Here is a 21,819-nt window from a genome sequence, read left to right on the forward strand (position 1 = left end):
AACGAGCAAATAAAGAAATGAATCCTGGGCATGTTCTTCAGATTAGGAGCAACGCCCCACCCCACAGGGCATGCCTCAGTCCAGAGGCGAAGGGACAGGCGACAGAAGACATTGGAGGGGAAAGGGGGAATTCATTGGGAACGGGGGACCATGTTCCGATTGTTCCCCTGAACGCTGGCCTGATCAGGGTTCTGCGCCTTTCATCAAAACTGCCCCCAAAGCTTTGGGGCTGGATACCCAAACAACTGAGGTTGGCAGTAGGGTTGTACGAACTTGGCTGAGTCCGCCCTGCGAGCCAATCGCCAGAACACGGCCCACTGCTGGACCCGAATCATGCTGGGACGCGACCCGGCTGGTGCTTTGCGGGGCCCTGCGAGTGCTCTCGCCGCCAGCGCCGCCGCAAGCAACGGTGTCCCTCTCTGCCGTGCACAGGCAGGGAGGGGTGCAGTCGCTCATGGCAGTGATGGGAGAGGGCCTCTGTGTCTCTCTCTGCTCAGCACCGGCAGGGAGGGACGCAGTCACTCTCAGCGGCAGGATGGGAAGGCTTCTCATCCTGCCTTCGCTGCTCGGGCAAGGAACGGGCCGCTGCACCCCTCCGACTCCACATGCGCCGAGTCAGGCCAGAGCGGGAAGTCGCGGGCTGGTGTCCAGGGGCCAAACTGGCAGGAACCCACGGAGCTCGAGCCCCCGAATGGACGCTCACAACATCCCTAGTTGGACTCATGGGGTCCGCTCCAGTTATACACCTTGGACCAGACACATTGAAGGATGGCCAATTCTGGGCCAAACCCATGAGCCCTATCCATGCTGACTGTGCTCCAGCTGGCGCAACGGGGACCCAGCACTCCCCAAAGTGACTGGAATGAGAGGAAAGACTCCCTTTGAGAGGGGGAGCAGGTCAGCCGAGCTCGCGGGAGGGAACTCCATTCTGGGAAAGGGCATTCTGGCTCGTCTCTGGCGTTGCTCTAGTGTGCCTTGCTGGTGGAACATAATCCATGGAATCCTAGAATAGTACGTTTGGAAGGGGCCTATAGGACCATCGACTCCAACCCCCTGCTCAATGCAGGACTCCAGGTCAGAGCATCCCTGACAGGTGGCTGTCCCGCCTCCACTTGGGTGGGAGAGCCCACCACCTCCCCAGGTCCTGGGTTCCACTGTCGTATTGCTCTAAGAGTCAGGACGTTCTTGCTGATGTCCAGCTGGAATCTGGCTTTCTGTAACTGGAGCCAAGATTCCGTGTCTGGCATTCTGGGATGATGGAGAAGAGATCCTGGCCTTCCTCTCTGCGACAGCCTTTCAATGAGCAGAGATGTGTGAGCAAATGCAAAGAAGTATTGCCTAGGCGAATACGGATGAACAGCTGACACATACAGGGCCGGGAGTCCTTGCACAAAGGTCTTAATGTCTTGCCGAGAGAGTCGTCCTCTGGCCGTGACGCACTGTCTAGGGGGCCATAGGATTTTGCGGTTTCTGGGCTCCGAGGTCGGGGCCAAGACGCATGCTCCCCACCCCCTCCCCGAGCCCTCATAGCCAGCGTGGTTCTCCCTGTGCCAGCTGTGTCCTCACACTCGGAAACGGAGCGCGGTGACAGGGTAAGGGAGCCGATCCCGGGAGTGGGGAGGGGACCACGGAAGCCACGCGGCACAGCTTTGTCTGCGCCGCGTGGCCTCCCTCGCTCCCCCTCCCCGAAGCAGTGGCTAGACCGCTGAACTTGGGCATCTAGCCAGAAATGCAGGGCGGCTGGAGCATGGAGGCAAGGGCCACCCCTGTGCTCCAGCTGCCCTGAAAGGGCTGCTCGGCAAGGTCCGATTTCGGAGGCTGATGCCTCTCCGTATAGGATTGTGCCCTGGACTTGTTGACGATGATGATGGCTATAAGAAGAATAAGAACATGGAACGTTTCTTCAGAAAAGGGTATTCCTTGCAAGCAGGTCAAGCTGCGGACATCCACAAGCCAAAGCCGGACTTCATCCATGGAGAACATGGCATCCTCTGCCCCTCATCCAGGATCTGCACCTTTCCTATCCCGTCCTTGTCCCCTGTGTTTCCTCCTTAAATAAGGCTCTGAAAGTCTCCGCGACCTGTCCGGTCAGAAAAGGTCCCTTCCGAACAAAGGACACATTCGTAGCAGCAAGCCGGCTTCCCCTCCGGAACTTTCCTCTGGTGCCCTGGAGAACACCTCTCCGCGCACCTCACTGAGGGAGGCACCTAAAAGGGGAGAGAGAAATAGTTGGGGTCTCCTACACGATGGAAATGGAGGGAAACAGGGCTGGGCGTTAGTCTGTGGAGTTTACCATTGCATGGCGAACAGAGCCACCGGTTTGGGGCGCCAAATTGCTCCCGGCAATCTGCAGCTAGAATAACAGAGGCTCAACCAAAGTGTGTGCCGAGCAGAACTGGGATGCTGCCTTATAGCCCGTCCATCTAGTTCAGGATGGTCTCCTCTGACTGGCAGCGGCTTCCAAGGACCTCCACCAGGCAAAGGAGGTGCTCCGTCACTGAGCAATAGCCCCGTGAAGGTAAAATAAGTTGATAGTTCTCCTTCCGTCCTTCCTTCCATCCATCCATCCATCCATCCATCCATCCATCCCTCCCTCCCTCCATCCAATTTATGACTCACCCTACAGCCAAAGCTGTCAGAGTAATAACAGCAAATATAAAACACCTGACAAGAACCCCTACTAAAAGAACTTGGAATGTTAGACACAAAAACAAGACAGCCGCGATGATTGAAAATAGCGCAGAAAGATGAGATCAATATCCAGGCCGCGGAAACATGGGAAAGGGTTATTTTAAAGCGCAGCACGGAATGTATGCGTACAAAGCAGGCGTCAGTTCAAAGTGGCCGTACAAACCCTGGAAGGATCGTAGCATCACAGGGCGGCATGACTGTGATTCGATGATGAGCAAAGAGAAAGGGCGACGCCTGGCGGGGAAATGGCAACTGGGGACGTGCCAGGCGCTCCAGTGCCCTCCCACACTGAGATCGCGCAGCTGGCTATGTGGGGCCTTTTTTGTGCTGGCCCCACATTGTGGGATATCCTCCCTAGCTAGGTCCTCCTAGTTCTTCCTTTGTCGACTTTTAGGCACCAAGCAAAGCCCTTTCTTTTCCATTCTTCCAGGCCTTGTAAAATAATTTGAAAGTGCTGTGTTTCCCCACTTGTAAGGATGCAATGGATGCCATGCTTTGAAATCAGCCTTTTCACGTGTTGGCTGCTTGGGATTGGTCTCTCTTTAAAAATCATTTCAAATTATTGTTCCGTATCTTAAAGCTGCTGGTGTGTTTTATCGTTCAGCTGAGCCTATCTGCCGTTCTTAAATACGTCAGCCTGAGAGCTTCAGCAACTCGTAAGCTGGAATAAATAAATGAATGGAAATGAGGACCGGAAGCTTGTTTTCTCTTTATGGGGCCATATAGACCCATAGAACAGAAGGGTTGGAAGGGGCCTACAAGGCCATCGAGTCCAACCCCCTGCTCAATGCCGGAATCCAAGTCAGAGCGTCCGGCCTCGTCTTGAAGGCCTTCAGCGTGGGAGAGCCCAACACCTCTCTAGGGTACTGGTTCCATTGTCGTGTTGCTCTAACAGTCAGGATGTTTCTCCTGATGTTCAGCTGGAATCCGGCTTCCTGCCACTTGATTCCGTGTCCCGCACTCCGGGACGATGGAGAAGAACTCCTGGCCTTCCTCTCTGTGACCCCATTCCAAGGACTTGAAGAGAGCCATCACGACTGGAAATGGGGCATGTCAGATGGGGCGTCAGCCTTCGCTTCCCATTTCCTGGCTGTGTGGAGTTTGGACCAACGTGACGTGGCCTTATCGTCTGGTCTTTTCAGCCGGCAGGTTTTTGGATGATTGAGTTGACTTGGTTCTTGCAAAGCAAATGTCTCCCCAAGGGGTGTGTGTGTGTGTGTGTGTGTGTGAGTACACACACACACACACACACTGTTGTCTGTCTGTCTGTCTGTCACTGTCTTCCTCTCTCTGTCTGTCTTTGCGATCGGAGGTACAGTGCTTCCGAACATTGAAGCCCCATCTCTAATATGAATATAAGAAGAGGCATGCCCGATCAGACCAAGGGTCTAGCCTTCTGTTCACATGGTGGTCAACCAGCCGCCCACGAACAATTCACAAGCAGGACATGAGTGCAGGAGCACTCTCCTGCCCATGTTCCCCAGCAACCAATCCAAATATGCAGGCTGACTCTGCTACCGGAGATAGATAGAACCATTGTGGCTAGTCGCCTTTGATTCCATGGTCCTCCATGAAGTGGTCCAGGGCCCTTTAAAGGCATCCAAATTAGTGGCTGTCGTTCCCTCCTGCAGCAGCGAATTCCATAGTTTAATGGCGCGCTGCGTGGAGGACTCTTTCCTTTTCCCGGTCCCGGATCTCCCACCAATCAGCTTTGCAGGATGACCCCGTTGGGTTCTAGCTTTGGAGAGAGGGAGGACAGTGTCTCCCTATCCACTTTCTCTGACCATGCATAATTTGAAACACCACTGCTATGCAGTGGAGGCCGGTGGTTAGTCCGAAGGGTGGGGAGGGGGCATGTCAGCAGAGGCAGAAGCAAGAGGTCATGAGAGGCGGAGCCAAGGGGGATCTGTGGATAGGGAACAGTGTTTGAATCCCCAACCCATACCACAGAAGGAGAAAACTGAGGCACAAGGCATGCCAGGGGTGGGGGGAGAAATCACATGACCACACAGAAGCACCCCTTTGCTTCCACCTTCTCTTGTTCTATCCATAGCTCCCATTTCACAGAGACAGGTGACTTGAAGATAATGGATGGGAGCAGAGAGCCCACACAGCCATGCTAACAAGGGGAATAATTAAAATAAGATGTGATTGTCTCAGAGCCACGGAGAAAAGCGGCCTTTGGAACGTAGGAACAAGTTCTGAAAGCTTCCCGACATCCGTGCTCCTGTTCTGAAAGCATCCAAAACTCCGTCACAAAGCATCCACCAGAGCAGGCCAAGTAGAGAAGCAGCACAGTAGACATGTATGTATGTATGATGTATGTATGTATGTATTTATTTCTGTACTGCCCAATAGCTGAAGCTCTCCAAGGCCCCATCTACACAAGGATTTTACTCCGGGGCGGCTGCAAATCGAGGTCCCTCGGGACAGACAGCGCAGTCGCCACTTCACAGCCATCCGCGATTTTCTCCTGGGAAATGCGGATTTCCATGGAAGCGCTTTGCTGTGATGGTTTCAATCTGCTGCGGGTTCCCCGTGATTGCGAGCCGTCTGTCCCTTCCCCAAACCGACGTCGCATTTTGCGGGGGGAGTGTTGTGGGCATGCGTAGTGCTTGCGTTGGCCTGCGACGCCCCTTTACTCCCCCCGTCCCTTCGCAGCTGTGCAGTTCCAGGGGACAGAGAGGCATTCACATTTACTTGATCACACTTTTGCGCATTTTGGCAGCTTTGTAGCTTCGCAGTGGTTGCTTTTGCACTCAGTGCCCAAGGGCTGGTGGGGGGTCTTGGGGGAGGACCAGCTCCTCTCCAGCCACCATTTTGGAGTGATGGGGAGGCACGTACTGCTCCCGCCTTGTGAGTGGGAACTGTCGCGAAAGTGTCAGGCTGGGGAACTGGCAAACAGATGGGGTGGAAATGAAGGAGCACAGAACGCTCACGTTTTAGCTAACAAGGGATGGACAGACACAGCAGAACCCCCAAAGTACAAAACAGCCACAGAAGTGTTGCACCAGACTGCATGGCTGCGCATTAAAAGATAATAGCTAACCAAGGGCACAGCAGAGTCTGTTAGGGAAGCCCGCAGTCAATCGCGAGTGGAATCGAGCAGAAGCTAGTTCGAAGCTGAGATGCTGCACAGTTGTGATGGAGTGAAGGCTGAAAGTGGTGCCACATAGACAGGGCCCAGATAATGCACACCTTACTTGTAGGAAGTAAGGACTGGACTGCTCAGGAGAAAGTATAGCAGTGTGGAAGCTTCTGTGATAAAAAAAAAAGAATTAAAGGAAATTCCTGAGTGCATGATAAGGCATACTTCTGATCCAGTTTCGCAAAGAATCTTGTGTAACTGGGAAGTTTGCGCTTTCCTTTTTTTTGAATTGGCAGAAATTGCCTGAGAAGATGTGGAATTACTGTCTTTATACAGTATTGGCCTGACTGTAAACGGAAAGTCATGGATCGGGGCGGGGGGGGGGGGTTGAGTGTGTTGAACCATCAATGCCCTGCAGCATTTCCCCATCCCCATAGCCAAGTCGATCCCATTCCTAATTATGCCTTGGAAAACGTGGGATGTGCCTTTTTTCATAGCAGCTGCACACTGGGTTGACATTGTCATCAAACTGTCGACCAGAAGCCCAAGATCTCTGTCTTGGCCAGTCACGAGCATACAAATGATGCTGGGATTGCCCCCCACATCCCCACCCCAATGTGCATCACTTTACACTTGCTTACAGAGAACTGCATTTGCCATGTTGATGTCCATTTTCCCACTATGGAGTGACCCTTCTGGAGCTCTTCGCAATCCCTCTTTGTTTCAACTATACCAGATTGTTTAATGATACCAACTTATTTATTTATTTATTTTTTTATTTCATTTCATTTCTATACTGCCCAATAGCCGAAGCTCTCTGGGCGGTTCACAAAAATTAACTTATTATACTAAATAATTTGGTATAATCAGCAAGCTTGGCCACCTTGCTGCTTAGTCCTAGTCCCAGATATTTGGATTATTACTGTCAGTATTCCTCCTACAGTTCCTACTACTACTACTATTACATTTGTTATTCTTACAGTTATATCCTGCACTTTTTCCTCTTGCAGGTAACCCAGCGCAGCTTCCATGGGCATCTATCTCCCCTCCATTTCATCTTCACAACAACCATGTGAGGTAGGCTAGGCACAGCGTCAGTGAGTGGCCAGGGAGCTTCATGGCTGAGTGGGGACTGGAACCCACATCTCCCAGGTTCCAGTCCAATGCTCTAACCACTACACCACACTTGAAACAAACAAACAAACAAACAAATATATGACCAATAAATAAACCATGTACAGAAATAATGGACTTGATTGGATAGATGTATTTTTAAATAAAATAAAGTACAATGACTCCTGTAAGGATACATAGCATCAGGAAATGTGACGGAGGGACTGGACAATGAATTCACAGTGAATTCTCTACAGTAGTAAAAATCACAGAATCTTCCTCTTTATTAGATGATCCTTGGAATTGAGATGGGGCCTCAGGAGAATAATGTAGCATTTGGGGAGAAAGATGCAACCCAGGAGACCAGCCGCAGAGGCCAAGATGGAGAGGATCTCCACGGCCACCATGGACTTCCCCTTGGTGCTCAGGTAACTTGGCATGAAGGTGACCCACACGCTGCAAAACACCAGCATGCTGAAGGTGATCAACTGGGCTTCATTAAAGCTGTTGGGCAATTTCCTTGCTAGGAAAGCCACTGTGAAGCTGATGAGAGCCAGGAAACCCATGTAAGCCAAGACACTGATAAACATGGTGACCGAGCCTTCCTGACATTCCACGATGATCTGTCCAGCCAGGGAATGGAAGTCCAGGTTTGGGAACGGGGGAGAGGTTGCCAGCCACACAGCACAGATCACACCTTGCACAAGCGGACAGAACAGGACAATGGAGCTGGTCAATTGTCTCCCCAAGAGTTTTCTGGCCACATTTCCTGGCTTGATAGCCATGAAGGCCAGAACCACGGTGACAGTTTTGGCCAACATGGAAGAAACGGCCAAAGAGAAAATTATGCCGAAATCTGCTTGTCGGAGAAGACAAGTGATGTTTGTGGGTTGACCGATGAACAAGAAGGAGCAGAGGAAGCAGAGCAGGAGGGAGATGAGGAGGACATAGGTGAGGTCTCGGTTGTTTGCTTTGACTATCGGTGTGTCGTGATGTTTCATGAACGTTGCCAGCACTAGGACAGTGATCAGAGCGAGGAAAGCAGCAAGAGTTGCTAAAATGAATCCAAGTGTCTCTTGATACGAAAGGAAGTGCATAGTTCTGGGAATACACTGGTCTTGGTTCTCATTAGGGTGTTGATCTTCTGGGCACTGAGTACAGCGAGCAGGATCTGCAATGAATAACAACGAGTGAAGCACCGTGAACATGACAAAGATGCTGGCGCCAGATCAGCCCACAAGAGAGTCGATGGAATTCTCCTTTCGGAAGTTTATTGTACCCCAAAGTGCAGAAACTCCCTTTCCTGGCCCTCTCTGTAAGCTTTGGCAAAACATTTAGTAAGAACACACTCAGAAAAGGGGCAAAATGCCTTCTTTTCATATGACACTCCCTGATTTTAGACTCCTGCTCAACAGTGTGCAATGAAGGAAAACCCGAATTCTGTAAGCAGAAATGAAAATCTGGGAAATAACAACTGAGCCACAATCTGTCACCTGCAGTGCCTTCTGTACGCACCAATAAACCAACCAACCAACCAACCACCCAACCACCCAACCAACATCTGTCATTTTTATTAGATTGAGGACTGAGGAAATGGGTTGGGGTAGAAGATGGGAAGCAGCTTCTGGAAAACACTACAGAAAAAGGGGCTATCTGTCTGACACTGGGGTTATGAGCTCCAGTTGTTAAAAGGATGACCAGCCATCTGCCCGGATCAGTGTGCCACCCAAACAGCTTCAGGCCTGATGCTAAAACCACTGAGGATGGAAACCGGGTCTTTAACAATGTACCCCTTGAAAGGTGAGCCAATGGCAATGAGGAAGTGCCAGATACTGTTTTTGTGGGCATTCGTAGAAATAGAAACAGAAGATTTCTTCAGGAAATTGTGAATACTTTACAAACAAGAAAACCACAGAAATATGCGATCTGGAATGGAATTAACCCAAAAAAATCCATTCCTGGGGAAATGGCAGACTCCTTGTCTATGTTGCGCTCTTCTCCCAGCTCCACTCTTGTCCCAGTACATCCTGCACATCTATATGGCTCCTAGACTTTGAGCTACCTGTCCAGTTAGAAATCCACCCTTCTGGGCAACGATCACATCTGTAGCAGCAAACTGGCTTCTCCTCTGGATCTTTTTTCCAGTGTCCTGGACGGCACCTCTGCACACACCTCGCAAAGGGGGGCTCCTAAAAGGCAGAAGACAAATAATTCAGGATATCCAGATGACAGAAATTGCACCAAGCTAGACTCAGAATGACTCAAGTTCCCATTCCATGACTGATATTTCACCAATTGAGGAGGGTCAAAGTGACTTAGATCTATAGTATTCAAGGCTGATTATATATACAGACACACACACACAGAGAGAGAGAGAGAGAGAGAGAGAGAGAGAGAGAGATGTATGCATGTATGCATGCATACACACACACATTTAAGTTGGAAGCTCCTTTCTAGGGAGTCAGACACTTGGTCCACCTAGTCTGGCATAGTCTGCATGAATTCCAGCAGCTCTCCAGGGTTTTAGACAGAGGCCTTTCCACAGCCTATTTGCAGACTAAAGCTGGAACTTCCTCCCTCCAAAGATTGTGTTTGGTCATTGGGCGATACCGGCACCATGCACCCTGGACTCAAAAAGACCTTGGTGTCATCTAGAAAGACTTCTGTTCTGAAGGGACAGACTGTAACATCCCTTACTTCTCCCATGACCCCAGAAGATTCAACTCCACCTCTGCAGGCCAGATGATTGCGTCAGAGTTAATGGTGAAGTCTTGTTCTGGGGGAGCGTCTGGATGCAGCCATCCCACTTTCGCAGGGGCAAAAGTGTGATTTGGAAGGAAAATCCAGTTCACGATATCATAAGGAGAGGACATCTCAGAATTATTGGTGAAATAGACTTCATCTCCAGCGCTGTTGTTAAAGCAGACGGCCTTCAAAGAGCCAAGAATCTGAAATGTAAGAGGTGCTTAGAAAATGGGGTGACTGGTTCTTGGGACTGTGAGGGGGGGTCTGAAGTCTTCTCACGTACTGTGCCTGCCATTCAGCTTGGGGATTGCTTGGTTCTGTATAGTGTTGTTTGGTTTAATGCTTAAGTAGGGATGTAGGAAAGTCACTTACCTTTCAGCGGTTTTTGTTGATGGTGGGGGGGAGGCGTTCCGTCCCTTCTCCCGGGATCCTAGACAGGGGGGGAGTCGCTCCTTTCCTCCCCCCCCGGAATCCAGGCCAGCCGGCTCCGCTCCGCAGGGATTCTGCGGAGCCGCTGCCCGGCTCCACAAGTGGCCGGACATCTGCTTAATGTTTGCATAAGCAGCCGCTGGCTAGCAGGGACGCAAATGGCGCTGGCCATAGCCGCCACCGTTTGCATCCCTGCAGTCAGCCGTGATAGGCTACATAAATGTCTACGCTATTTGCGTTCCCCTTATTTTCGCCATCTTAGTCTACATAAAAGTTTACGTAGATGAAGATGTGCTAAAATAAGGAACGCAAATGGCGGTGCCCATGGGCGCCGCCATTTGCGTACGTCCGTGGTTTTTCTTTTCTTTTAAATCAGCCGTGTTAGACTATGTAAACGTTTACGTAGCCTATCACGATATTTTTTAAAAAACTAGCCATGATAGGCTACATAAAACCTTACGTAGCCTATGACATTTTTTTTTATTTTTTAACTGGAAATGGCGGCGGCGGCAGTTGGTCGGAAGACCGGCCGCCGCAGCTGCCGCAGCCGCCGCCACCACACCGCCGCTGGAGCCGCTGCCGCAGCCGCCGCCACCAGGAAGATATGCCCAAGGTAAGTTGTGCCCCGGGGGGCGCAGGGGGATGGTGGGCCATTTCTCCACCGATTTCGGGAGGCCGAATGCGCTGGCATTCGGCCTCCCCGAGATTCGTGACGAAACATTCGTACCTCCCTATGCTTAAGATGCTTCTACACTGGGCACTAGCCATGAGAAGCTGCTTACCCAGTGTTTTCGGGGGTTGCTTGGTTCCTTCTTCCTCCAACGCACCCTTTCTAGGCCACTAACTAAAAATATAATGTCCAGTATAGGGATGAGGGAACAAGTGATGTGGGAACTCACCAGCATAAGCCCGATATTTGCTTCTCCTTGATTTGCGCTTGCCTTTGATTTTGAATTTTGCACTGGTTACCAGTTGTTTTCTGGGCCAAATTCAAGGTGTTGGTTTTGAACTTTAAAACCCTATATGGTTCCGGCCCAGCCTATCTTAAGGAGCGCCTCCAGCAGCACCAGACAGGCTGCTTAACAAGATCAGCCTCGGATGGCCTTCTCTCTGTCCAATCAGCCAGGACAGCTAGACTGGTGGGGACGAGGGAGAGGACCTTTTCTGTGGTGGCCCCCACTCTGTGGAACTCCCTCCCTAGGGAACTCCATCATGCCCCCTCTTTAATGAGCTTCCGTCGTGCATTAAAAACGTGGTTGTTCAGGCAGGCATTTGGGGTGGGTTAGGGTATTTTAGAAAATGTTTTATTATAGAATTTTATTGTTTTAAACGGTTTTATTGTATGTTGTACATTGACCAGAGTGGCTGGGTGACCAGCCAGATGGGCGATTAAAAGATATAATAATAATAATAATAATAATAATAATAATAATAATAATAGAATGAACGGGAAAGTTGTGCCAAAAAAAGAGAGAGTAAATCTCGCATTTGCATACATTTCTAAAGTTGCACAAATTTCCTCCGTAGACTAAAGGGTGAAATGGTGCATTTGCAAAGTTGCGCAATTGCAAACTGTTTTCTCTTCCAAAAGCATGTATTTTCGAAAGTGAGCACCAGTTCGAGAAGCTGTGAATGTTTTGGGAGAGCACGTTCTCCTGCTCACACTCCCGTATGGGGTGGTGAGGAGGGCATTTTTTCATGTTTTGTAAGTAGAAATTAAATTCTCCTATAGCCCTTGGAGCTTTTTGGCTCGTGTCTGCTTGCTTCAACACCTCCTGCTATCTCTGTGTGGGCACGAGAAGGAGCAGGGCTCTTATCAGCAAAGACAACAACATCTGAGTTTCAGCTGCTGGCTGGCAAAAAGGAGCATGGGGGGGGGGAATCCTGCTGTCTGATACTGCAAAGTTTGGGAGCGGGATCAGTACTGCTTTAGAGACCAGCGCTGTGTGTCGTGGGGGCTTGCTTGAACTCTCCCTCCTCGTTCCCAAATACCTACACACATTCTTAGTACAGAAGTACAAAAAGTCTCTGCTACTGTCTACTCTCTTCCTAAACTTGCTCCAGGGAAATGGTGGCCCTGCAAGGATATCTATGGGGAATCTTTTCCTTAGGAACTTTAGTGTGAACTAATACAGCTTCTCCCAGACTCGCCATTTGCTTCCGGTTCCTGATGGTAAAACCACTTCCATTCCTGGATGGTAAAAATTCAACCAGGCACTTTAAATGAGAGAACCAGTTCTGAAGGTGGATGTTACCTGCCATGGCTGGACGTTCAGAAGCCTCCTGCCATCCCCCATCCATGCATGTTGAGATTCAGATGAAGCCCTGGCATGCAACGCATGTGCCACGGAATAGACAGCATTGTAGATACTGTAGCTGAGACCAGTCATGCTCGTATCAAACATGGGGCCTGGCAGGTCCTCCCATTTCTCTTCCCCTGTACACCTCTTGTGTCCCCAGTTGAAAGGTTGGCCTGCTTTCAGGAACCGACAGGCAAATTCATATTCCCACCATTTATGGAGAAAGACGTCTCCTTGTGGTCGGAGGGGATCTAAAGCCCAGAAGAAATGTTTGAACGGTGGCACATTCCTTCTGTGGACCATGAAGTGCAAAGCACCATGGAAAGGTGTCAGATCAAGACGGCCAAAGCTGGATGCTCTCCCAGCAATCTCCAAATGTGGTGTGAAGATCCAAACCTTCCTATATGAGGTCTTGGTAAAATATTCATTTCCTGCCATTGCCCATCCAAGATTTTTTAAGATCTTGGAGTTCCCAAAGAGAATCATCACTTGCAACTCAGCCCAAGTATCGGAATTGATCAGTTCTAGAAAAAGAGGAGCATACGTCATAGGGACCGTACCGGTGAAGGCCACACAGATGTCATTCTGTTTGAGCATTGGTGTCACTGTCTGGATGAAATGTTCACCACGGTCATCCTCGGAAGCAAACAGCCCAATCCAGTTCCAATGGAAATGCAAGAGCAGCCTGACTAAGCCCTCAAATTGAGGCATTTCATTGGGATCAATGCGGAAGAAGGAAGGAAAGACCATTTTCTCCCTCTGGACAGGTTCAAAGACACCAAACATGAGCTGTGGGAAGTAATTTCCAGGGGGTGGCTGTGTTAGTCCGTAGCAGCAAAAACAACAAAGAGGTTTGTGGCATTTCAAGGACTAGCCCATTCCAACTGTGTAAGCTTGCATGGACGAAGGCCTACATCAGAGGCCTGAAGTGTTACCTTGGAGGAAGACGGTCATTTCAAAAACGGACTACTCAAGGTAAGCTGGAGCTCTGACTCTATGAACCCCGTGGGTGTGGTTTTCATCCAAATGTCAGGGCTGCTGTGAAGGTAGGCCCAACACACTTCTTACCATTGCAGTGAATGGGCCTTGGTGAGTATCGCAAAAATAAAGATCCTTCACAAGCAACTTGGGGACTTTTGAGCACCTCCCAAATTCCTCAGAATTATCTCAGGAGGCACAACTCAAGTATATCAACACATGGCAGCTGCGTGGGTCAGTTGCACCCAGAGCAACAAAGCGACCTGGAAACCTTGTTCATGAAATGGTTGGGGAGACACAGAATACAACACGGGACACAAAGTTTGTGAGGCTGAATCAGACACCTCCAACGTGCCCCCACTCCAAAACCCTTCTGCTAACAGCCTAAGGCACATGGCTGAAATGAATGCTATTGTGTATGGAAATGTGTCCCCATACCTAAAACACTGACTGATTTTAGATGGTGTGTGTGTGTGTGGTCTGTGTGTGCTGCGTTGGTCTTGGCAGCCAGAGCAACACAGAGTTTTGGAAACCTTGTTCATTTCCGAGTCTTTATGGGGTCACAACACTCTTTGTGTCTCCCAATCCAAATCATATTGTTCTAAAGAAATCCCAGTGCTGGCTGGGATTCGTCATGTAATAGTGACCTAAGATGAATGGCTACCGCTAAAGGTACTATATGGCAGGTTGACCAAAGTTGGAAGGTCACCTCCTCCTGCCAGGAAACACAGCGGTGCCACACACCCGCTGCATGGGCAAGAGGCTGTTGTCAGAGACTGGGTTTTGCATCTCTGTGTTCCTGAGTTCTGCAGAACCCGCTTACCTGAGGAATCTTGAAGGTGCCCATTAGAGACACCATCTGCCTTGATGATGTGAATTCGAGACCCCCAACAACAGACAGCAGTTTATCCCATCTGTTGCATTTATAATTCGGAAATGTTTGGCCTCGTGTGGAGAGCAGGGACAGGGTGTTCACGTAGATCCATCTTCCAACATCGCTGTGGTCATAGATGCGGAAGCCGAGGGTCACATTGGGTAGGAGAGCTGGGTTCTCGTTGAGCTCCTTGATGGCAAATGCCAAGGCAAGGTAGTGAAGGTTGTTGGCGGTTATTTGCCTGCAGTGAGAGTGACAATGAGTGTCGGTGGGATCCCAGTGGCACTTCTGAGAGCAGAAGGAGATAAAGTCCTTCTGGTTCCACCGTCTCTGAATAAACACCAGCCCTTTAGGCCAAAATCCAAGAATTCACAATCTCTCTCTCTCTCTCTCTCTCTCTCTCACACACACACACACACACACACACACACAGAAATACACCACAGCATACCGAGCTATATTTCATAACACCATCACAAGAGCACTGCTGGATCAAAGTGCCATCTAATTCAGCATTTCTGGTATTATTGCTTGTATATTTCAATTACTATTGTCCAGGCTTTCAGAGTTGAAGTACTGCCAAGGCGGCTTTCTAGTAAAACCTGTTTAGCATAATCAAAGCGAATAGAATAGAATAGAATAGAATAGAATAGAACAGAACAGAACAGAACAGAACAGAATAGAAGGGTTGGAAGGGGCCTACAAGGCCATCGAGTCCAACCCCCTGCTCAATGCAGAGCATCCCTGACAGGTGGGTGTCCAGCCTCGTCTTGAACGCCTCCAGTGTGGGAGAGCCCACCACCTCCCTAGGTAACGGGTTCCATTGCTGTATTGCGCTAACAGTCAGGAAGTTTCTCCTGGAGTTCAGGTGGAATCTGGCTTCCTGCAACTTGAGCCCATTCGTCCGTGTCCTGCACTCTGGGATGATCGAGAAGAGATCCTGGCCTTCCTCTCTGTGAGGAAGAGGACATGTTTTCTTTATTATAATTAGTTGTTTTCAAAGTTTGTTTTGTACTTGTATGATGGACTTTCCAAGTATACTCAAACTCCCAAATGCTGGGAAAATATTTCTTTTAAGGGGCAGGCTTTTCACAGATGTGTTATGTAGGCAATAGGCATGTGGTGTAACATCCTACACTGTGTTTAGTTCAGGCTTCACCACTACCTTGGAGTTGGATGGCTGTCAGTGGCAGAGTGGTGGACTGAAGTCCTCGGTTTGTCTGTTTGCTGGAGGAGAGACAAGGAGTCTCTGCACTCTACCATGCAGCCTTGACTTCACAGGCAGACCTGCCTCTGAAGGTGCAGGTTCTACCATTTCACTTCTCTATTGTGCTGCTTCTCCTATCCTGTCTAACACACACACACACACACACACACACATGCTGGGTGACTGAATTGCTTTGCAGCAAATCTATCCCATTTCAGCATACGCATCCCACCCCCAATTGTTCTCCCTTTTACCACTGAGAGGAAAAACATTTCTACAACAGAGGAAAATGTTCTGAAGTTGTGCATCTCTCAAAAGTTGTGCATTCCAAAAGTCGCGACTCTTTCGAAGTGCACATTTTGCAAACATGGATGCGAGTCTGGGGGTGTGCAAACGTTTCGGGAAACGCATTTCCCGTTGCAAACGGGGCATTTTTGAGTGAAGCATGAACTGAAACACATTTCTCGGACATCCTAAATGTTTATTTATGTATTTATAGAACTTTTATTCTGCTTAATATCATAAAATCTCCAAGCGATTCACAAGGCTTCAGTCTCAATCTCTTGTGAGCTGCTTCTATTGTCAGACTGCTTGTCTTCCTTATCAGGGATTTTATTATCAGTCCCCCTGTTCTGCTGCTGGAAAAACCACACAAAATACATTTATAGCAGAGAACGCCATCCTCACCCTGCAAGACGTCTGAAGCACCCAGCCGTGGGAATGCTTTCAGTCAGGTGGCACGCTCACACTCTCACACACACACACGGCTTTGTCACTGCCAGATCCTTCACACGGAACCAGACTATTGCCTAGCTCTGCCTGCCCCCCTTACACCAAACGGCCTCGAGAGGCAAGACAGTTGTTCTCCAGGTTTGCAAAGATGTGGATCTGGAATGGAAAAGTCTCCCCAGGTCCCCAGCCTATTCTAGCTCAGAATAAGAACCCTTCTTTGATTCCCATTACGCATTGGATCCATTCATGACACGACTCTGAGAATCTCATATACAGCCAGGAATTCAGAACTGAAGTGACGTGGTGAATGCATACATGAGACATAGCCCTCGAATTGGAAAGAGAAGCAGGCAGACGTCTGCCCCGGATTCATCCTGTAGAAACTTATGGTGTATAATAGACGAACCGCGATGGCCCTAGAATCAATATTTCCCGTGAAAAGATAGGATAAACGTCGCCAAGCGGTAGATTCCCACCCACAATGAAGTCTCCTGGCTGGTAATAGTCTTCTCGCACTTCATAAGGCCTGGCCAAGAGGCAGGTGGTCCTCAGCATCGCCTGCGTGGCCTGAGTCCAGTTCCAAAACAGCAGCAGCAGCAGCTGAACCATCCTCGGTAGGAAGAGGCTTTTCCTCCCAGGCCAGCGTCCAAGCAGAACCTGAAGGAGAGCCGGCGATACAGGCTCCAGCCGGGGAATGACGTCTTGGCAAGCAATGAGCAGATGCTGAGCGGTCCGACTTCAACCCAGCCCGCCATGCAAGGGCTCAGGGCGTATGCATGTGAAGCAAGTGTTGGCCTGGAGTTCTCTGTTGTTGGCTTGCTGGATGGAAATCCATGGGGGCTTCCTGCAGAATTACTGTCATTACCCTGGTAACACCAGGGGAGAGGAAGAAGCAGGGCCCCACAGCGCTGGGCTCCCTTTGCTCCTCAAACGGTGATAAACATGTTTGCATTCCTCTTTGGATCTCTGTGGGGCAGGTGGAGTTCACTTTAGTCATCAGGTTCTGCCCTTCGGTCTGCGTGAAATTGAGTGCCTGAATCCAAGATGGAGCCCAGGCATGTGCGAAGTTCTTTGTGGGCCACATCCTTTTGAGGGAGATCATAGAATAGTATAGTATTTATTTATTTTTATTTATTTATTGCATTTATACCCCGCCTTTCTCCCTCTCGCAAGGAACTCAAGGCAGCTTACATTATCCTCCTCCTCACCGTTGTATCCTCACAACAACAACCCTGTGAGGTAGGTTGGGCTGAGAGTCTGTGACTGGCCCAAAGTCACCCAGTGAGCTTCCATGGCCAAGTGGGGACTAGAACCCGGATCTCCCGGCTCCCAGTCCGTCACTCTCACCACTACACTACACTGGCTCTCACAAGGCCATCGAGTCCAACCCCCATGATCCAGAACAGTGCGTTTGACCTGAAACGTACCAAAGTATTCATTAAATGCAACCATGAGAGAGAAGCTCCCCTCTCCAAGAAGAAATCCCATGAAGGGAAAAGTTAGGAAAAAGTCAATGTTCGATTACCTTCACACTCTTCATTTCTGTGCACAACGTGTTCTTGCCACATGAGAGTGGGCCACTTGTAAAAATCACACATCCATCCGTATCATTTGACACAGATGTGAAGACCTATCTAGACCACAAACGTCTCAGCATCTCCTCTGCAGCTGCTCTGCAAACAGAGGAAAGCGAAACTGGCGGAGCAACTCGGAAAGCGTCCTTCTCCTGAGACAGACCAAAGGTCCATCTAGTCCATTCTCTCCTGCTCTGTGTGGCAGGGTCTTTCCTTCCCTGTCCCACCTAGAAATCCTGTGGGGCGCTGAACCTGGGGGCTTCCGTGTGCAGAGCGAATGCCCTTTGGCTCCTTTGGCTAACGCGAAAGCAAGTTTCAGCCCTCATGGTTCTGAATACAGGGACGATTTAAGCAGGTAGCTGCTTTAAGTCATGTGAGAGCCTTGGTGCCATGAGCTCAATACTGCCTGCACAGATTGGCTGATGTCTTACGTTTGCTGCAAATGGAATCAGACACATTCCCGGAGGTCAGGAGTAATGGCAGGCTGACTGCTGAGTCAAACACGTTGTCCTCTCCAGCTCAATATCTAGCTCTTCTGGGTGGTAGAAAGGCTCTCTCTCTCTCTCTCTCTCCATCTCTCCATCTCTCTCTCCCAGGGTTGCCTGTATACGTGAATGATCGACACTGAAACCCGTTGCGTTCGAAGAATGTGTTCCGTCAATGAACTGCGGCCCTTCCTCTAAATAGAAAACAGCGTCCCGGTCCTCATTGTACTGAGTGAAGAGCTGATCAAGACAGAAGCTGCTTTAGAGCGTGCAAGAGCTATGGGGCCATTCGGTCTTTGCTGCCTGCACTGATGGGCAGCAGCCCTCCTGGGTTGCAAAGTGGGCTCTTTCCCCACCCTACCTGGAGATGCCGGGGATGGAACCTAGGGCTTTCTGCATCAGCAAGACCAAGAGAGCAAAGACGTGCGCTCCCAGCAATGGCGGAAGTCAGAGAGAGAGGGAGGGAGGGAGGGAGGGAGGGAAGGAAGGAAGGAAGGAAGGAAGGAAGGAAGGAAGGACGGAAGGAAGGAGGGGAGCAAAAGGAAGAAATCACAAGAAACCACATGGTAGGCGATAGAGATCCTGAGGCCAGCTGTGGTCACATTTCCATGAACTAACTAACGGCAGCGCTTCCCCCTTCCAGAAACGTGCAGATGGGGCTGCCATATTCCCAACAGTTATGTGAGGGAGAAGAAGAAAGGAGGCCTGTTGGCTTCATGAGGGGCTTCCAGGAGGACCCTGGGCTGACCACCGCCAGAGGCGGGATGCTGAGCTAGATGGAACCACCTTGTCCCGATGGAATGGGGCTCATCGGATGTTCTTCTTCATATATTCCTCTCTGACAATGTAATGGAGGAGGCTGATGCAGTATAGAGCTGCCCCCTGGGAAGGATCCTGGCAATTTTTTAAAAATGGCCTTATTTTGATTTTAGTGTTGCATTTTGGCTTTACCTGTAACCCACATTGGAAACGTTTCTGTCCAGAAAAGGGGAACTCAAACAATGAAAATAGGCAATAAAGTTGTTGTTGTTGTTCAGTCGTTCAGTCTTGCTCTTCGTGACCCCATGGACCACAGCACGCTAGGCGTCCCTGTCCTGCGCTCTCTCCCGGAGCATGCTCAAATCCATATTCATTGCATCAGTGATGCTATCTAGCCATCTCAGCCATATTCAAGTTCATATTCATTGCATCGGTGATGCTATCTAGCCATCTCAGCCATATTCAAGTCCATATTCATTGCATCAGTGATGCTGTCTAGCCATCTCAGCCATATTCAAGTCCATATTCATTGCATCAGTGATGCTATCTAGCCATCTCACCCTCTAAGACATTGTAAATGTGCTGAATTCAGTCTCTGATCTAGCAGAGCTCTTCAGATGTCCTTCTAAAATGCAGCTAGCAGGACTGTGTGACTCTGTGTGAAAATAGGACAATCTGAATTTCACTCTGAACCTTCATGGAGAGCTCTTTAGTCTTGATTTTTTTTTTTTTCCTTCAGAGAGGGTTGAACCAGATTGACTTTCTAACGCTCCACTTCTCAACAGGTCCGTTGTGATCCTCACCTACCTCCCAATGTCGCTCTCACCATCGCAGGTCAATGGGCAGGAACTACCAGCCCTTCCTGGCCTTGGCGTTCGCAATCCCTGAGATCAACCAGGATCCGGCTCTCCTTCCCAACACGACACTTGGCTTCCGAATCTGTGACACAAGGGCCTGGCCAGATGGATGCATGTGAACAGCCTCTCTCTGCTTCCCACTCGGGGGCAAATGATTCCCAATTATAAATGTGACAGGCAGGATAAACTGCTCTCCATTATTGGGGGTCTTGACTCCCTGTCCCCTAGGGAGATCGCATCTTTAATGGGCATCTACAAGATGCCCCAGGTAAGGGGACTCTTCTGGGTATGGACTTGGGGGCTTGCTGAGCTCAGTTACACTAAGACTGAGGCCAATCTCTGAAGATGGATTTGCCCATGCTGGACGGCTGGAGCAGGGGGTCCCCTGACATTGGCTAACCTGACCTGACATATGAAAATCTTGGTGGTAGACAGGGATCTCAGGCGGCCATTGCTAATCCCAGCCAGGGATGGATCTGTTATTTAGAAAAATGATTCAGATTCGGAGAAATAACGAGGAGCCTTGTGACACCGTAAAGACTCGGAAACGGATGAGGCCCTGCAAGACTCCTCCTTGTTCCTTGTCAACGAACACATCTTCCCCTCTGGTGACTGGGCGAAGACCCTTCCCCAACACTGTGCCTGTCTTTTATGTATTGGGCTGTCCATATTGCCTTGGGAGAGAGCTTCGGCTATTGGGCGGTATAGAAATAAATAAATAAATAAATAAATAAATAAATAAATAAATTGGGAAGGGCTGTACAGCTAGAAAGCCCCCAATATGCATATAAGACCTCATACATCTTGACTGTAGACCCACAGGAGTATTCATTACAATAGTTAGAAACTGTGTCAGGGTTACCTGCGTGGCAGGCCTGACTTTTGGTGGACACAGTGGGCTCTCCCACATGGGAGGCCTTCAAGATGAGGCCAGGCAGCCATCTGTCAGGGATGCTCTGACTTGGATTCCTGCACTGAGCAGGGGGTTGGACTCGGCGGCCTTGTAGGCCCCTTCCAACCCTACTATTCTATGATTCTATGATTCCCCTCTGGTGATTGGGGGAAGACCCTTCCCCAACACTGTGCCTGTCTTTTATGTATTGGGCTATCCATATTGCCTTGGGAGAGAGCTTCGGCTATTGGGCGGTATAGAAATAAATAAATAAATAAATAAATTGGGAAGGGCTGTACAGCTAGAAAGCCCCCAATATGCATATAAGGCCTCATACATCTTGACTATAGACCCACGGGCCTATTGATTACGATAGTTAGAAAATGTGTCAGGGTTACCTGCGTGGCAGACCTGACTTTTGGTGGTCACAGTGGGCTCTCCCACAGTGGAGGCCTTCACGACGAGGCCGGGCAGCCATCTGTCGGGGATGCTCTGACTTGGATTCCTGCACTGAGCAGAGGGTTGGACTCGGCGGCCTTGGAGGCCTCTTCCAACCCTACTATTCTGGGATCCTAGGATTCTGTGTCCACACAGGAGAAGTCATGTAGACATCTATTTTTTAAAACGGGCCTCTTCCTTCTTGGCAGGCATCCGAAGTCGGCAGGAGTTGTCCGGGGAAGCTTCTGCTGTAAAAATGTGCAAGCCTTTCAATAGCCACAGAATTCTGCTGCTGCAGACTAACCGGGAATCCCTCCCTTCTGCTTGGTTATGTTGAGGGAGAGAAAAGGGCATTTCCTTCCTTCTTCCAGAGTGATTGCAACGAAGTTGCCGATACTTGGGGACACACACACACACACACACACACACACACACAATATAATATTGGCCCATCTGTAATGTATCGGGCTATCGATAGCTACTCATCCTGGAGGAAATATGCAACCCCCGGAAGTATCAGGAGCAGTGTGCTCCTCTGGGACTGGACATCCACCCCAGAGTAAATGGGATGGAGAAGGCAGGCGTCGGCCATCGCAACACGGCCCCCGCCTCTTCCAAGACGTTCGGACGGCGGGCGGACCAGCCCTTTCGGCCAGC

At 49.7% G+C, this 21,819-nt stretch overlaps 1 protein-coding gene across 1 annotated transcript; it reads right to left on the reverse strand.

Annotated features, from left to right (window-relative positions):
- Positions 1–548: 548 nt before the first annotated feature.
- Positions 549–16,766, reverse strand: LOC146333834 (vomeronasal type-2 receptor 26-like). Its single transcript, XM_084825731.1, has 12 exons — positions 16,638–16,766; positions 14,168–14,548; positions 12,993–13,155; positions 12,322–12,890; positions 9,590–9,840; positions 8,975–9,081; positions 7,163–8,063; positions 5,741–5,847; positions 5,536–5,585; positions 2,081–2,207; positions 1,765–1,871; positions 549–659 (listed from the first exon to the last, which is right to left on the reverse strand). Exons 1-12 carry the CDS (start codon positions 16,764–16,766, stop codon positions 549–551), a joined length of 3,003 nt encoding a protein of 1,000 aa, XP_084681857.1.
- Between the last annotated feature and the right edge of the window lie 5,053 nt (positions 16,767–21,819).

This window comes from Heloderma suspectum, chromosome Z, assembly GCF_057233095.1.
Source record: "Heloderma suspectum isolate Gila_16-S chromosome Z, 16-S_ref, whole genome shotgun sequence".
In the NCBI taxonomy this organism is placed as follows: domain Eukaryota; kingdom Metazoa; phylum Chordata; class Lepidosauria; order Squamata; family Helodermatidae; genus Heloderma; species Heloderma suspectum.

What these genes read in the sequence shown, in the direction of transcription:
- LOC146333834 (XM_084825731.1), bottom strand. Translation starts at nt 16,766, where the DNA reads ATGGTTCAGCTGCTGCTGCTGCTGTTTTGGAACTGGACTCAGGCCACG. An exon ending in TGAACGTCCAGCCATGGCAG is followed by an intron (nt 9,841 to 12,321) that starts GTAACATCCACC and finishes CTTACATTTCAG; the next exon opens with ATTCTTGGCTCTTTGAAGGC. An exon ending in TGTGATCGTTGCCCAGAAGG is followed by an intron (nt 8,064 to 8,974) that starts GTGGATTTCTAA and finishes TATTCATTGCAG; the next exon opens with ATCCTGCTCGCTGTACTCAG.